The sequence below is a fragment of the Drosophila mojavensis genome, unplaced genomic scaffold, assembly GCF_018153725.1.
Source record: "Drosophila mojavensis isolate 15081-1352.22 unplaced genomic scaffold, ASM1815372v1 contig_231, whole genome shotgun sequence".
Classification (NCBI taxonomy): Eukaryota; Metazoa; Arthropoda; class Insecta; order Diptera; family Drosophilidae; genus Drosophila; species Drosophila mojavensis.
This window is the reverse complement of record NW_025318772.1, coordinates 4,856,064-4,872,604: the sequence shown is the minus strand read 5'-3', so window position 1 is coordinate 4,872,604 and position 16,541 is coordinate 4,856,064. Positions and strand designations below refer to the sequence as shown.

At 42.8% G+C, this 16,541-nt stretch overlaps 1 protein-coding gene across 2 annotated transcripts in view; it reads right to left on the bottom strand.

Annotated features, from left to right (window-relative positions):
• Positions 1-16,541, bottom strand: part of LOC6574971 — a 42,936-nt gene that overhangs the window by 9,577 nt on the left and 16,818 nt on the right. For both annotated transcript variants that reach the window (XM_002000962.4, XM_015167771.3), the window contains exons 2-4: positions 5,191-5,522; positions 2,055-2,380; positions 567-839 (exon numbers count right to left, since the gene is read on the bottom strand). In XM_002000962.4, the coding sequence (XP_002000998.1) occupies positions 567-839; positions 2,055-2,380; positions 5,191-5,522 (931 nt within the window). The remainder of the gene's footprint in view (positions 1-566; positions 840-2,054; positions 2,381-5,190; positions 5,523-16,541) is intronic.

Here is a 16,541-nt window from a genome sequence, read left to right as displayed (position 1 = left end):
ACACAAACAACGATTAATCGGATTATTTACAATTAAATTTTCTTTTGTACAACATTCAGCTTAAATAATTTATTTATTTATTTTTTTTCATTTAGTTCGGCATGCGCTGTGCTCCTAATTTAGCAAATAATAACAAAAATTATAATTAATTACAAAAGAATAATTACAGAAAGGAAAATACAACAAGGCACGAACGAATAGATTTGTACAACTCTCAATAATTGTCTAAAAATGTTTGGAAAATAAAAAAATCGTTTCAAAAATATTTCAAATACTAAACAGCATAACAAATTGAACAGCTAATTGATTTTTGTGATTTTCACAATAATTTTCTAGGAAAATGGGTTATATATATATATGTGGATCATACATGTATATATGTATGAGCATATATATTTGTATATGTACGACATGTTGTATATGAGGTCTCAGTATGCATTATGTACAGTTTGAGAGCCACTGCGACGAAGAGCTTTTGCGAATTGGCAACGAAAAGTGATAAACAATAGTGGAAAAGAAACTCTCTGCGCAGTGCGCAGCGATTCATAATGATCACATTCACATACCCATTGGCCGCATTCTGGATCTCCTTCTGGTCGATGCCCGCAATGGTGTTGCGACGCTTGCCCCGCACCTTGCGCGACCTCGACCGCCGGCTGACCGTGTGCACGTTGTCGTCCAGATTGTTGGCCTCCGCCTGATTGTCCTCGGGACTGCCGCTACTGGGCGTGCCAGAGCCAGCGCCGCCGGCATAGCAGCCCGTCGTGGATTTCCGAGCGGCACACATGCGCTGGAAGTGCTTGCCGGACGTGTTCACAGAGATCACCTCGGCGGGGTATCTGCAACGGGTAAATAAGATTAGGTTTTAGGGTCTATTTTCTATTTTCTTCGTTCAGTTTTAAAGTGCATTTTGTGGTATTTTGTTGTCATGCTTTACGATTGTCAAATCAAACATTTGCGCTTTAAATCAACGAAGCGTTAACAATGTTTGCGTCCAATTCCCCAACTCCCACTCCCCACTCTCCCCATTGTGCGTTCTCTCTGCGTTCAAATGTCTGTGTGCTGCGCCTCAAACAAATGAGCCATGGCCGCCGAAAGGCAACTCGTGGGCGTGGCCCCCGGCCAACACTTGCATAATTGTGTGTGTGGCCACATTGTAAATTTACGTAATGCGCAATTGAATTAATTTATTTAGCTTTTTTTTACGCCGTGGTTTCCCCATTGCGTCGCATTGCCCCCCAAAGCTTAACACATATAAAAAAAAGCCAAAAATTATAAGAGGAAATTTAATGGCCTATAACGAAGTTCAAATACACTAGCAGAACCTTGGCATTTCAGACCTTAGGCTAGAGATCTATAGAACTATTGATAAATTCTTTTGAGCTTCGATATATGTATACATGGTATATTAAATAGTATAGTGCTATATGTAGTAAACTGTTTTTTAAACTTGATATCTGAATTATACAGCTTTTTTTCTACCATACTCTGTTTCGACCTTAGACCATATCTGAGCTACTTTAATTACTATATTGCTCTGTTACAACTTGTACTGTACTATATGGATAATTACCAAGAAATGATATTCCAATGTATGACTCTTAGATACCCTAACATTCATAAATTCAGCAAACAAAATATTTGCTGAGGAATGTTTTTAATTATTGTAACAGCCAATTTAAAATACATTTTATGCACTTTCGTTCATTGTAATTATCAATTACAATATATATATATATATATATATACATATATATATGCTTATAAAAAACAAAAGCAAGCCAACAGAATAAACTCATGATATTTGTGCTCCGCCTGCAGCACACCGTAAAACAAAAAAAGGCAATTTTATCTGTTCTGATTGTTTTTCTATGCCGGCTGGTTAAACAATAGCAAAAACAAGAGCAAACAAGCAGAAAAAATTTACATAAAATGCCAATAAAATTAAGCTTTAAATATAATTAGCATATGCACTGGAATTGGCTGCTGCACAATGCTTGTCAAACTGTTAGCTAGTGGGTTAGTTGGTGCTTAGTATGATTCACTGTACTTACTTTAAGGCAATTATTTTGGTTTGTTCCTCGGGTGAAGGCAGTCGATGATTCAAAGGCACATCTTTATTGATATCGTTCGATAGCAGCAGCTGTGGCTGCTGATGTGAGCTGTCCGCCGCCTGGCTAAGGTTGAGCGCGTAGAGCGCATCGGCGGCATCGGCGGACAGTACGGACGGAGAGAGTGCGGGCGTTAGGACGCCATTATCACCAATGGCCAGCGATGTGCAGATCGAGGTGTCCACGTGGTGCATGCAATCGGGCGTGACGGTGACATCACCCAGCGCCTCGCTGGATGTCCATTTCCGCAAGTCCTCGATGGCAGCGGGCTGCAAAAAAAAAAAAAAAGAGAAGAAAGGAAAGGGTCGAACGGGTTAGAGTGTGGGTTAACCAAAAGGCATTCGTCGTTTAATTAGCCGTTGGCCAAAACAGGACATGCAAAAATATGTTTTCTGTTTTATGGCCTTAATTGGTCCCGAGGCAGGCCCGTCACGCATATCCTTGAAAGGAAGCCACACTCATATGCTGAAATGAATGAATGGCCGACACAGCTCGTGCTTCTGCTGTTTGCGCAAACATTTGTCTGTTTTGGCCAGCGCAAATTTGACCAAGTCACGCGATTTGCCAGCAGAAAAAAAAAACACGCGTTTTCTAAACTTGATTTCGATTTGTGTTCCATGTGGGCCCTCATCCTCCCTCGTCTGGCCCACTCTTCGAAATTCAATCAGTTTAATTAAACCCAATCAGACCATCTACAAATTCCCCAAAATAATGCCGAGCTCTATTTCCGAGCGCAATCTCTCTAAGCAAAAGGCGCAATCGTTTCGATTGATTTTCGGGGTCCCCATTAAAATCAATTGTAACAATTGAAAGTCAACTGGAGAAAGGGCAGCTAACAGAGAAAAATGGGGTTGGGGGTGGTGTCTGTTTGTAGTTTGGCCATGGATATGTAAGACGAAGTTGGCCCCAACACCCACAAGAAATTTACATAAAATTCCACTTGTGCTGCGTTTTCATTAGCAAATAAAACTTTGTTCGGAGTTGAACCAGCGAGTCTATGGAGCGCACAGTGGTGCAAAGTAATTTGTTTTGGATCGAAATTCAGATGCCTAGCTCACTGCTCAGAATATTGTAAGCTCCATGGAAAATGTTGCTAGACGAATTTTTCCAGTTTTGTAAGCACTGTACAGGAGTCCTGTCTAGCTGCCAATAATTTGTTGTTGTTGTTGTTGTTGTTTACGGTTCGTCGGCTCTTTGTTTGGCTCAATTGAATGGCCAAGTATGAATGATAAAATATTTGCACATAAATGTCGTGCCATATATAATAAAATCGAATTCAATGTGTCTGCTGTTGCTGCCGTCTCACAAATAAATAGCAAACAGTAAACAACAACAACAACAACAGCGACAATAACAACGACGACGACGACAATCTTTTTGCGGCCGTAAGCAATAAACCGCACTGCGCTAATACGACTCTTGGCTAACTTGAGCTAAAGTCAAAGCTAAAACTGGAAACGACGTTCAAGCTGAAGCTGGAGCTGGAGCTGAAGATGCGGCCAAGTGGAACTGGCGGCCACTAACGTCAAACGCAATGCGAAAAGGATTAAAAGTCATTCAATTAGGGAGCAGACGACAAAGATGTCGCGTTCAGGCGACCGGGCTAAAAGCCAGTCGTACATTTTGGGCCAACTATTGACAACTGGCTGCCACGTTGTTGTTGTTGTTGTTGTTGCTTCAACTAGTTTTGCCAAGCTGCTGAACAGGAAAGTCGCCGTGGCGTCGTCCATACTCCGATTCCCATTCCCATTCGCCACCTTGTCGTCGTCAGCCTTTGGCCACTGGCTGTTTGTCTTGGCCAGCTTATCTAATGGCATGGATAAACAAGGAAAGACAACGTTGACGCTGACGCTGACGCTGATGTGGATGAGGAAAATGATGACGACGGCGACGATGATGATGATGATGATGATGATAATGATGGACTTGCTGCCAGCCACGGCAAATGGGACAACTTTGAAGCGCGTTAGCTCAAATTAAGTAACTGCGATTCGCAGATGCGAGTCGAGATACGCGCAGCGAGGCGGTGCAAGCGGCTTTAACAGTTTAGATTGAAGTCGGTTTCAACTGGCAATTTCATAAGCTCAGCGTGGGACGTCACAATAGCAATTAAAAACGAAGTAAGAACTACGTCTAAGGCAGGCTATAGACTAGACAATACCCTGTAAACAGCACTTGCTTTGAAAATGGTTATCAAATAACGTTTTCTAGCTATAAATGGATATTACATTAGACTATTTAAAATATATTATATAAATTATATTATTGTATTACATGACGTTAACGACAAGGCCATACCCTGTAAATAGTTTACGCTTCACTTGCTTTCCTAAAGAACTTTTTAATTTACGATTAAATTATTAGTGAAATCTTTCACATAGGAAATCTATCTTTAAACATGAATTTCCATATGTAAAGGGTCATAAAAATGGCTATGCTCTAAGAAGAATGGTATGCGGCTGCTATGATTTTCACATATTCGAGAATAATGTCTTAGATTCCATTGAATTGATTCTGCTGTTACTGCTAATAATACACAAAAAGGTTCTGGGCTAAAACTCGTTACTCTACGCGCCTGGTCCATCACAGGGTACAACAACTCAGCAACTCCACTGAACTCGAAATGATTTGGCGACCAGCTCGTTAGCCAAGAGCCCGTTGTGTGGTCTTAGTATCTGCTTTAGCTCAACTCGTTTGACAACGACCGAGGCCTCTCGCCGAGTCTGTGGCAACTAGACACAGCGTATGTGTGTGTGTCTGCTTGTGTCTATATGGAGCACATTGTTGGAAGATGTTTCGGCCCGAGCTTTTTGAGCTGGCACAGCTGGCAAATAGCAGGAAGCAATGGCCACAACGTCAACCGCGAAGACCACACACATGGGGCCCGTGGTCGGATTTTGGCCATGGAGCCAGGCGGTAGGGGCTGTGGCCGGCACCGCCGTTGGCTACACTGGAGTGCAGATTATTATTTATGTATGGCGCAAGTACTAACTCAACTTGAACTGTTGCGGCTACTCCACAAAGCAGTTAGTCGCACGACTAACGGCCAAACTGGCTGCCTCTGGACGAGGCTACTCACCAAGCGTATTTCAATCTCGGCATCGATGCGCGTGCGCAGCCTGCGGTTGGCATTGCCGAAGTCCGAGTCAGAGCAGAGCAGCGACTCCTCGATGCCGGACGCTTCCGTAATGCCATCCAGAACGTCGTCGTTCGCCTGTGCATCGGCATTAAAGGACACGGAGCGTGGCGGTGTGGTAGCTGTGGACATTAGCACCACCTCCTTGCCCGCCTCCTTGTACAGCTGGCGCACGCTCGGCGGTCGTGTCTCGTTGGAGAAGAGCTCCGTCTGGAATGACTTGTCCGACTCGTAGTGCTGCTTACGTTGTGCAAAGGTGAGCAGGTCGCTTTCAGCTAGAGGAAGAGAGAGGTAGGAAAGAGCAGAAGAATATGGTGTTAGTATAAATAATTGATATGTAAAATTGTGATATAAATAATATACACTTATTTTTAGTAAGTCAAATAATAGGCTTAACTTCATACTGGGCCACCGCCTTAACTATTTGGGAATTGTAAGCGACATTTGTGCTCAGTGGTTGGAACAGTCGCCTATTAATAAAGCTTGCCTAACAGCTTTACCATATACAGTTAATTCACAGGAACGTTTAGTTCATTTCCGAGCTAGCGATATCTTTGAAATTGTATACCGCCATAGAGTGCCATATTATGGTAGTAGGAATAACAAATGTAATACAATCAAATGATTCATTAGCTTTTTCAGTCTGCCGTCTGCTCCATATAGATTATGTATGTGCCATAATTTCCCAGCATGAGTCAGTACATAACCCATACATACGTACATCACAGTGGTGTGCGTGATCAATCAAGCCTTTTATGCAATATAAGCAAAACAGTCTGTGCACCACATTCCAGCAGCCCATTTCTCTCTGAAAGATCGTGAGCACAGCTGCCTATTTGACTCCGACTATTGCGAAATGATTGCGGCATTCGCTATTCGATTTAACGCCCTGCTTCAGTGTTTACACGACGATGATGCCACATGCCGCACACTGTTTGCTCTGATTTCCATGTAAACAAATTCCAAAAACAAAGAGGGAAAACCCCCGCCGGCTGCCCGTCACCCGCCCATAAATCAACAGGCAAATTAATAGAGTGGAAAAATCGGCAAAGACCAAGGACATCTCATATATAAATAATAATAAAAATAAGGCGAAGCTCATAAAGCGTGGTAAATAAAAAATATAAGGAAGGAGAAAAAGGGAAAAACTGATGCGAGCCATGAAAAATGTAATTAACTTTAATCACCCAAGCGGTCCAGAACTTCCCAGCTCCATGGCCGGCACCCAACTGCAAGTGCAGCAACTGATGGCAGCTCGGGACGGCACTTGCATATTTAATTCATATGACAGACGCTCCAAGATGCGAAATGCTGCGAGTACGGCGGAGAGGCGGGATGGGCGAGGAGCAGTGCTTGGCTGGTATCTGGGCTGACGACCGTTGTCTTTCTTTCTTTCTGGCTGTCTGCACATTTCGCATTTAAGAGGCGCCCATGTGGACGGTAATGAAAACAACAAAGCCCGAGGAGTAGCTGCTCCAAGTACCAGGAACAGCAACTGCCACTCGTAGATTAACAAGGCAAAAGCAAAGGCTGAGGCTGAGGCTGAGGCGGAGGCAGGGGCAGGGGCAGAGACACCACTCGACGCGGCAGCTGGACCGCTGCCAGGCATAACAACTGGGAACAGTAGCCAAACAGTCGAGCGAGCGGCGTCTCTTGGCTAGCGCTAAATTCAGGCAATTTTATGGCAGCCGGGCAACATTTTGACGTTGAATGCCCCACTGGAAGATGCATGAGTCTGGGCACTGTGGGTCGACAGCCACAGCCAGAGCTACAGATACTTTGAGTCATTTTTTTGTGATTTCAAGTGCGCAGACATTGGCACGCAGCGCCTGCCTGGCCATGTTGCACTTGACAGTGAGCACATGCCGAAACGCACCAGCAACGGCAACAGCAAAGGCAACAGCAACAGCAACAGCAACTACAATTTGCATGCCCCAATCCGCGGCTCATTTGGGCCCGAAATTCAATTAAGCATGCTCAGGTGCTTTTGGCCACTGCCGGAAGCTGTCAGCAGCTGCGGAAATAACAAATTAACTGTGCAAAATGATTTTTCCTTAAAAACGACAATTTACATCCTCTGTATTTTAATTTGCGAGACATTTTCGTTCTTTTTTTTTTTTTTTTTGGCGTCTCCCCGAATGTCTGGAGGATAATGCACATAACTTATGTACGCCCGATTGGCGCAGCCATTTCAGTTCAGGGCCAAGCGCATAAAGCCTCTGTCAGATATGGCCAGTTGTAGCCTTACTCATGCCAGGGCCAGAACACAGATCGTATCAGACCAGCGCTGACCATTTCCCAGACAAAGACAATTGGCTGGGAGATTGAATAGCGCATTCGCAGGCAAAGTAAATAATCAAAGCATGATAAACGTCAATACACAAAGCAATTGAGTAAACAATAAATTTATAGCCAGGCATAAAAATTAAATACAAGCGAACAGCAAAAAAAGAGTTTCCCACTGCCTGATAAAGATATTGAATGACATTTGCAATTAGAGCTGATAATAGAGTTGCTAACTTAAGAGTATGTAACACAACAAAATTTATCTATAAATTTATATTAATATCTGCTTTATCATTTGTATATAATCTAGAATAAATATATATTAAAAAGCCCTGTTTTAGAGCTAGTTAATTTAAATGTTTTTTTTTTTTTTCTCAATTATAATTGCACTATACAACTAGTTTAATCACGTCAGAGCTCAATTAGTTACTGTTTGTAGTATTATTCAAAGGCTTTAGGAGGCACCTAAAGCCAACTGTTTTCAAGCACGAAATATCAAATTCGAGTTGGCGCCGTTGTCACGCGACAATTGTCAATTGTCGTGTCAATCTGTTGAAATTTATAGCAGAGCACAAATCAAAACCCAGACATGATGCGAACGCATCTTGTGTCGTGTGTCTGACAAAACCAATAAGCCACACATATCTACGGATGGAGAGACAGAACGACAGACAGATAGACAGACAGTCGTGTCTGCTGTATGAAATGATAGCTGGCTAAAGTGCATTTGGCTGTGGCACATTGGCAGCAAAGCCGCAAATAACTGACAGATTCGCATAAGATGCCAAAAGCGTATCAAATCAGAAACCAACAAAGCCAAAGCCAGGCGTTGAAATTCTTATTAGAAACTAGCGCTGGCCATAAATTGACACCGCCTACAACGCAACGAGCGGGGGTGCTCCAGCAGCCAGTGGTGCAATGTGGCTTAGTACGTGCAAGGCTACGATTGCGACTGCGACTGTGACTGTGGCTGTGGTGGCTGCTGCTGCGACTGCGACTGCTGCTGCTGCTGCTGCTGCTGCTGCTTATGGTCATGTAGCTGTATCTGGTAGATAGAATCTGTTGGGCATAGTGCAGCGCGTTCTGTCGCATAATTTGCGCAAAACAAGTTCCATACAAGGCACGTAGCTGCAGCACGTGAAGCGGCGAGGGGGGCTGGCGATAATGTCGAAGCTGGCTGGGAAAGATTTATGGGCAGGCATAGAAGAAGTACATCGATAATTGGTGGCAAGGCGGTCGCCTGGCAGCCAAGCGGGTTCAATGCACTTCAGCCGCTAAGCTCAAGCATCGCACTGCGGTCAAAAATGCCTTAATTGCAGTGATACCGTTGAAGAAGGAGGGTGAGGTGGAGGAGGAGGAGGAGGAGGATGGAACCACAGCCGTCAACGGCTGCTCCACTGCTCCAATCAGTTCGACTGCCCATTTTAATTTAATTATTTAAAGCGAAAACAATTGAAGCCAACAAGCGCAACGAGCTTGCAACCACGAGCTGCCCTTGGCCCTTGGCTCTCGGTGCTTGGCGAGCTGCCAGCGTTCGCTCTCCATGGACTCCATGGACCACGAACCACGGGCTTGCCACTCGCTGTGCATAAGTGTCATAATGGTATTTAAAGCAATTACGGGTCACATTTCAGTGGCACTGAAGCCATACGGCGGGCTCAACAGACAGCGGACAGACAGAGGGAAATGAAAGTCCTGCAGCATCCGTTGCGATAATACAAAAAAACAAAAAACAAAAAAGTACAAGAAAAATAAATGAAAGTCGTTCAGCAATGAATTTATAATAAAGAAAATAACTGCTGACTGGGAGATGCTCTTTTTAAGTATGTAAATGAGATTTTAGCTATAAAAGATAATGGCCTGATTTTATAGTTTTGATAATGCTATAATCCTACTAGCAATAGCATATTATAGCAAGCCTTGATTATTTACTGAGAATATTTTTAAATATATTGATATTATACTTATTAGATATTTAGCTTATATTTTAAGTAATCAAAGTGACCATTTGACCCACCGTGAAGTTCTCCTCTGAATGATTTCCTTTTCTGTTAAACAAATTTTATTTATATAAATAATTTGACATATTTACTACACATAAGCTCGCTCAGCTAAAATCTGTTCAAATTTAAACTCCTTTAATCCGAGCTACTTACTAGAGCTTATTCAAATGTTCTACTAACTACAACTGCTAGAAATGTAGTTCAACAATGGATTTATTCAGAATTAGTTCAATGTAAAAACTTTTCTATGTGAGTGAACTAACTTTGTTACCTTCTCTTCTCGTTTATCAAATTGAAAAAAGAGCCGAAATTTTTCAGCTTTTGTGCCGATATCAATTTATCAATGTTGCTGGCTTATCGAAAGAGGAAAACAGCAAATGCAACAAGCCAAGCCGCGCACTTCTTATGAATGATGAGTCTGAGCCGTAACCTGGCGCAGCCTGAAAAGCTGCGCTTATCGCATTGTCTGCTTAGCTTTAGTAGTAGATGATTTATGAGCCGGGCAGGCATTGCATGCTGCTGCTGTAGCTAGTTAAGCTTAAAGCTAAATTTGTAGCACAAAGCTTTAGCTTAATACATAAATAGCACACACAAACACACACACACATAGGCACGGAAACCGTTACATTATATACATATGTATGAGCATGGGAGAACGCAAAGTGTATTCACATGTGCTTTATGGGCAACGGCCCAGCAGAAAGTTTTTATGCGGCAACACTGACTGCTGGCTGCTGGGCGCTGGCTGTTGCTGCCTCTGGCTCTGCCTCTGCTTCTGGCTGCTATTTTAGCAAATTTTCGCATGCCAACAAAAGTCAGGCGACGTTTTGGGGGCATAAATTGTAAAGCCGCCAGCCAGCAGCAACAACGACAAACAACGCAAAATAGCAGCAACAACAAAAGCTTGACAAATTTATGCAATGTAACAGCAGCAGCAGCAGCAGCCGCCGCAGCAGCAGCGGAGCGTGAAAACCCAAAAGGCGTGGCGTGAGGCGAGGAGCGAGAGAGAGAGAGAAAGAAAGACATTTAGTGTGAGTAACAGTAATCAGGGGGCAAATGTTGCTCGTAAAACGCCAAAAATGTTGCTAGCAACACTCAAGCGAGGCAAAAATAAAAATGTTGACAACGTTAAAAACAACAACAATGTGAGAAAATTGCTTTTTCAGTCTCGTTTCAAATCTCATTAAAAGCGTTGCTAAAACCAGGCTGAGCCCCCGGCAAGTCGATCAGCAGCCACCACAACTGACACAACTTGCCGATTGACTCCTGCAGCTGGGCTATTAAAACTGATTTATGCGAATAGCTCGCATCATTCGGCTCATATCAATGCCCTGTGGGCGCACCCACGCACTCACTCTTCGCATCGCCCGAAAATGGGCACGTCACGTGATTTTCGCCGTACCATAAAACCCATAAAAGGTCGATGCGACTGCGGCACACGATAACTCACAATATGAGATATTTGGGGCTTGCCAGGCCTGCAGCTGGCAAGGGTTTAGCCATCGACCCTCTGGGCTAATCATGTGACCTCAGCGCGAGTGCCTCTTTAGAAGTTTTTGAACTACTTATGACGATGCCAGATAACGCACGGCTGCCAAAAGACCTAATTCATGATATTCCAGATTAACATCGCGTCGCCTTTTTTATTGTAAGACAAATAATTGCCAAGAGCAGCTCCAAATTATATTTATTCAAATCAAAATCGAAACTGTTTGTTAAATTTTACCAACTTTGAAGCTGTGAAGCTTTCATTCAAATAATTTACATGAAAATTAACCATGACGGAATATGTTCCTAAGGGGCGTTTTCTAATTAACTCAGAGCTTGAAATAAAATGGATTTTTTTATATTTAAGCTACAGTTATAAAGAAACTTTACAACAGTTAAGCTTTTGCCGTTATGTAAATTGAAAATTTCTGTAGAAAAACATAGTAAAAACTGGACAGGGAATGTTTTAATATTACTTAATGTTAGATAAAGCCGAGAAGCAAAGTTTCAAGAAGAAATTTTTGTAGAGCCTGAACTAATTTCATAATCCTTGACAAGCTGTCCCAGCATCTTTGTTTGCTCTAGCTCTTTAGATAACTTCAAGGTAAAAGTTGCAAAGACAACAAATATCTACCGTCTCTCTTTCTCTGCCTTCCAGTGGGGTCTGTTGGCTCTGCCCTCGGCAATTGAAACTATTTATTAGGCAATTGGCAATGCAGACCTCCCACACAATTAATTAAGATCTTCGTGAGTCTTTATTGTTTCTGTTTCTTTGCATGACCTGACAATTTGGCTTTTTATTTAAATTAATTGACCTCTGTCGCCAGTCGTGACAGCAATTAGCCGATATATTCTTTTGCTCTAATTAATCAAGCCCGAGCCGGGCTTTAAGTTGATTACGGGCGTAAGACTTCCGCTCAGCTGAGATCGTCTCGTCGGCTCGATATTATGACCATGTAAACTAATTAAGAGACGAGCAGTTAAATTTGCTGCTAAACATTTGTGTGTCTATAGAGAGCTGCAGCCCGACTCCTCCCAATATCTACGCACACCCACGCTATGCATGCGCTGGTCTGTTCAATTTCAATCATGGGTCTGCTGTTCCGTCCGTATCAATCGATTTTACAGCCCTGGGGACGAAGACACATAAAATCCAGCGTTGGGAAATTGAATGAAAAATGCATTTCACACTGCAAATGCCAGAGGCTGACTCTGTCTGACAGACAGACAGGCAGCCAGCCAGAGAGGCAGACGGGACGAACATACTGTTGTTTTCCAGGGCCATTGTTGTTGTAGTTGCGGCCAATAAATTTAAGTGACATGCGTTTTTCAGCGAGTACCCGCGGGATAAACTTCACTTAACATTCCAGCAGCTAGGGGCCGGAGAGAGGGGGAGAGCTGGAGAGTTCGCGGGAGAGAGCGAGACAGCTGTAGCGATCAGCGCATCTGATATCATTAAGGGGCAACATCCTCGAGCCTAAAACTCGTGGCACCCTCTGCGGAAGTATTTGGCTACGGGGTTTAAAAATAAATGCAGCTAACAATTTTATTGGGTTTTGCTGCTGCTGCTGCTGCTGCTGCGTCTAAATTTAAACGAATTATGCCCAAAAATGCTCACGAGAGTTTTTCACGTTTTTCCGCCCCCGTCGAATAGCAACCACTTTGATGGTGCGACATTGCAATGCTCTGTGACATTTTCCGACTCTGCTTTTGCTTCCTTTTATTTTCTTTTTTTGGGGCACGTTGTTTTCCATTCCATTTACTTTGCACCTTCGTGTGTGTGTGTGTGTTTGCATTTGCTTTATTTTAAGCATATGTATTCGGATTTGCCTTTTTCATAAAAAAAAGCAGACGAAAAAATATAAAAAATGATGCAGCTGACACTTGAAGATTATGGCGAATGTTTGATTTGAACTTGAAAATACCAGAAGAGCGAGTCAGACTGTGTGTGTGTGTGTGTGAAGGTGGGGGTTAAAGGAAGTGAAAGCAGGCTGTGTGTGAATTATGGGCGCGATATCCGGCTTAGATGTCAGCCATGAGCTCCACAAATGTTTATGAAGTCGCTCAGAATAACAAAAAGCCACAAGTCAAGGCCTGTCTCTATGCATGTAAAAATCTACATATGTGTGTGCTTGTGTGTGGGTGTCTGTATGAGTGTGTATCTGCTTCAATTGACTATAAGTGTATATGCAACGGTAAGGGGCAGCAGCAGCAACAGCTACGACGGCTGTTGGCCCTAGGCCTCACAGCAATTGAGTTAGCATTGAGTAGTTCAATTGAAGTACACTCGACAAAAATGCTGAGACCCAAAACGGGTTTCAGCAATTCGTGGAAGACTTGTTCAGAAATGTGGCCAGAGCGGCTCGGGACTTGTCAGAGAGCGAACGGCGAGCTATGTATCTATCCCGCTGTGCCGGCCGCTGCCACGCACAATCTGTAAAAATGTATCTGCAGCCCAAGCCCTGTATCTGTATCTGTATCTGTTGACTACGTAGTCATATTACAGGCCGAGCGTTGAAAGACTTTAGAAATTACACGAATCTCTTAGAGATCGGCGGAGTGCGGGCAATGGGGCACAGCCTTGAACTATGTAGAGGCATAGCGACAGAGTGACTGACTGACTGACGGACGGACGGACGGACAGTCGGCTGACTACCTACCTTAGGCTACCAGAGGTTGGGAACATGACGCGAGCTTATTTTCTTATATAAGCACAGAAGAGAAGCCCTTCCGAACTGAGAATGGGAATCGAAAGCCGATGAGGCTTGCGTATTTAATAGATGCGTGACGTGATGGGTTTATTATGAAAACTTCAATAAAGCTGGGGAAAGGCTTGAAATGCTGTTGTTTATAAGACCAGGGCTGCGCAGCTGAATCGAAATAATGAAGATTTACGCTAAATTTTATCTCAAAACTTTAAGTCAATCAGAATTGTTATAAGGGCTTGGTTCTTATATATTCTAATCAGATTTATAAATCAAACCACTTCTGAAGAAAATGTGTATATTGTTTTATTATGGAAAATTTTCTTTAATATATGTATCTTAAAGTATTCTCTTTGTAACAGTTTTGCTGTGAATAGAAAGCTCGTCATAGAAGAATGTTCAAATGTGTTAAAGAAGTGCTAACTAGGGGCTAGCTACAAGTTGTAAGCTGCGATAAGTTGGCCCAAAAACTAAAAGAAACAGTCGTGAAGATTGTCGAACATAAACCCAACAACTGCACAATACTCTATAAGACATAAAAGGTGATTATTTACTTTACACTTTATGTTACATATTATATTATATTCTATAAACTATATACAAAGATATACATACATATATATATATGTTGCTCGAAGCAACTTTTCTTCCTCAGCTCATGCTCCATTTCTATTTCGCTCACACCAAAATGCCACTCATCAAAAAGTTTCCCATTGTAATCTTGTTTATGACTTGCCCTCCAGTTAGTTTTAATCAAAATTAATCACAATTCAAGTTTAGTTAGCTGCCCGATATGAATTGTATTCACGAGTTTCTCAGTGAGTCCATTAAGCGTTAATTGACTTGGCAACGCAATAAGCCGTAATGCTTGTGTCTTAACAGTTTCCTGCCAGCCGCAAGTTTATTTGTTGCGCTCCAAGTTTTGAATGAGGCGGCAAGTATGCTAATTAGGAGCGGCGGCTAAGAGAGTGCGGCGCCATTAACTTGACGTAATTGAGACAATAAGCTAAACTGATCAAATGAAATCCTGTCAACTCTGTGCCTAAGCTCCTATTCAATTACCGCGTCAGAGCCCATTGAAAAACGAATTAGCATTAGACGCTAGTCATTAGGCATTTAGATTTATGCGAACTGCTGCCACTCCACTCCAGCTCGAGATGATGTTGCCTCCTGCCTCCTGCCTGCTGCCTGTGAGCCGTCCGTGTCACATTTCGTGCCCTACGGCTGGGTCACAGCCTGGTTCAAGCAGCCGCGTAATGCATTTTACATTAACTTCTTGCTGCTGCAACGCGGAAAAACAGCACCAACAACAACTGCAACAACTGCTGGCAACAATGCCAAGTGCTAAGTTGCAAGAGGGACGCAGGACACTGCGAGGCTCGCAGGCTGTAAGGGTCGCAGCACAGCGCCCAAGCGAGTGCCATCCAGTCTGCAACTCCTGCTCTACTCCTGCAACTTTGCCAACTGTGAATGGGTATTAAATTCACTCGGTACTCAGCACCTAAAGGTTTTTTTTTTTTTTTTTTTTTTTTTTGTAAACTTTATATAACATTACACATATATATACACTTCTTTTTTACGACAGTTTTTTCCAACTTATTTGACACGTGTTAAGTTAAATAAGAAAAGTAAACCGAGGGCACCAATGGTAGATGACTAAAGTATACCCTATGTTTAAGGAGGCCGAACAGCATAAAATTGCTAGAAATTGTGTACAATAAAAATAAAATACAATAAGAATAATAAAAATATTTAAAAATATATTTATTAAACATTTTAATACCCTACTGCCTTAGGCACTTAATATTTTAAAAATGAAACTAATACGCCCTCAAGCATAATTGATCAAAGGGTATGCGAAGCCATCCTGCGTCAGCGCCTTAAAGTAGACAACAGGAAATGCTGCAAACATTTGGCAACACTTAGCCAAAACATCACAAACAGCAGAGGTGACAGCGAGAGAGAGAGAGAGAGAGAGAAGCAAGGAGAAACAGGGGTGGGTATGCTCTCCAGGGAAGTAGGGGGTAAAAAAATAAACATGAGAACAAAGAGCGGCAAGAATTCCCCTAAAAACAAAGGCAGCAAAAAACTGAAAATATATTCCCAGGCAGGTACAAAACAGCAGCAGGAGCATAGGGCACGGGAACAGGAACCAGGCAAGGAAGCGACTCGAAGGATAAACAAGTACCAAGCGTGCCCTTAAGAGAATGTGTGAATATGTGTGTAGCCATGTATATATATATATGTGTGTGTGTGTGTGTGGGTATGTGTGCTTATGGCATGTCCTTGCCCTTCGCAGCTATCTCTCTCGAACTGAGAACAGACATTGCTGTGAATGAATGAAACTCAAGGCACAGCACAACGCAGTCATCATTCATTTCTCATATGCCGCCGCTTCACACTTAATGCTGGAGGATTTTTATGGTTTCCTGTATCGAAAGGCAGCGGCAGCCAAGCAAAAGACATCGCTGCGAAGCCCTGCAGGCGATCAAATTACAGCCCAAGGAGCACAGCCCACACGACAATCTCCCTCTCTCTCTCTCTCTCTCTGCGCGCTGCACAAATATTTGCATGCAACGGCCTTTTATCGCCGGCTGCTGCAATGAAGATTTGTGCACATTTCCAATTCATTAGATGACCAGAGTCAGCAGCAGATACAAATTAGTGGCCGGAGTTTGTTTGCCTCTCGATAAGCAGTTAATTGCTTAAACAAATGAATTTGCCTTCAACAATGTGGCACTAAGCAGACCCGTAATTAAATTCAAGCGCTGAAGTGCAAACAAAAACCAACTATAGTCTAGAAACATCGACT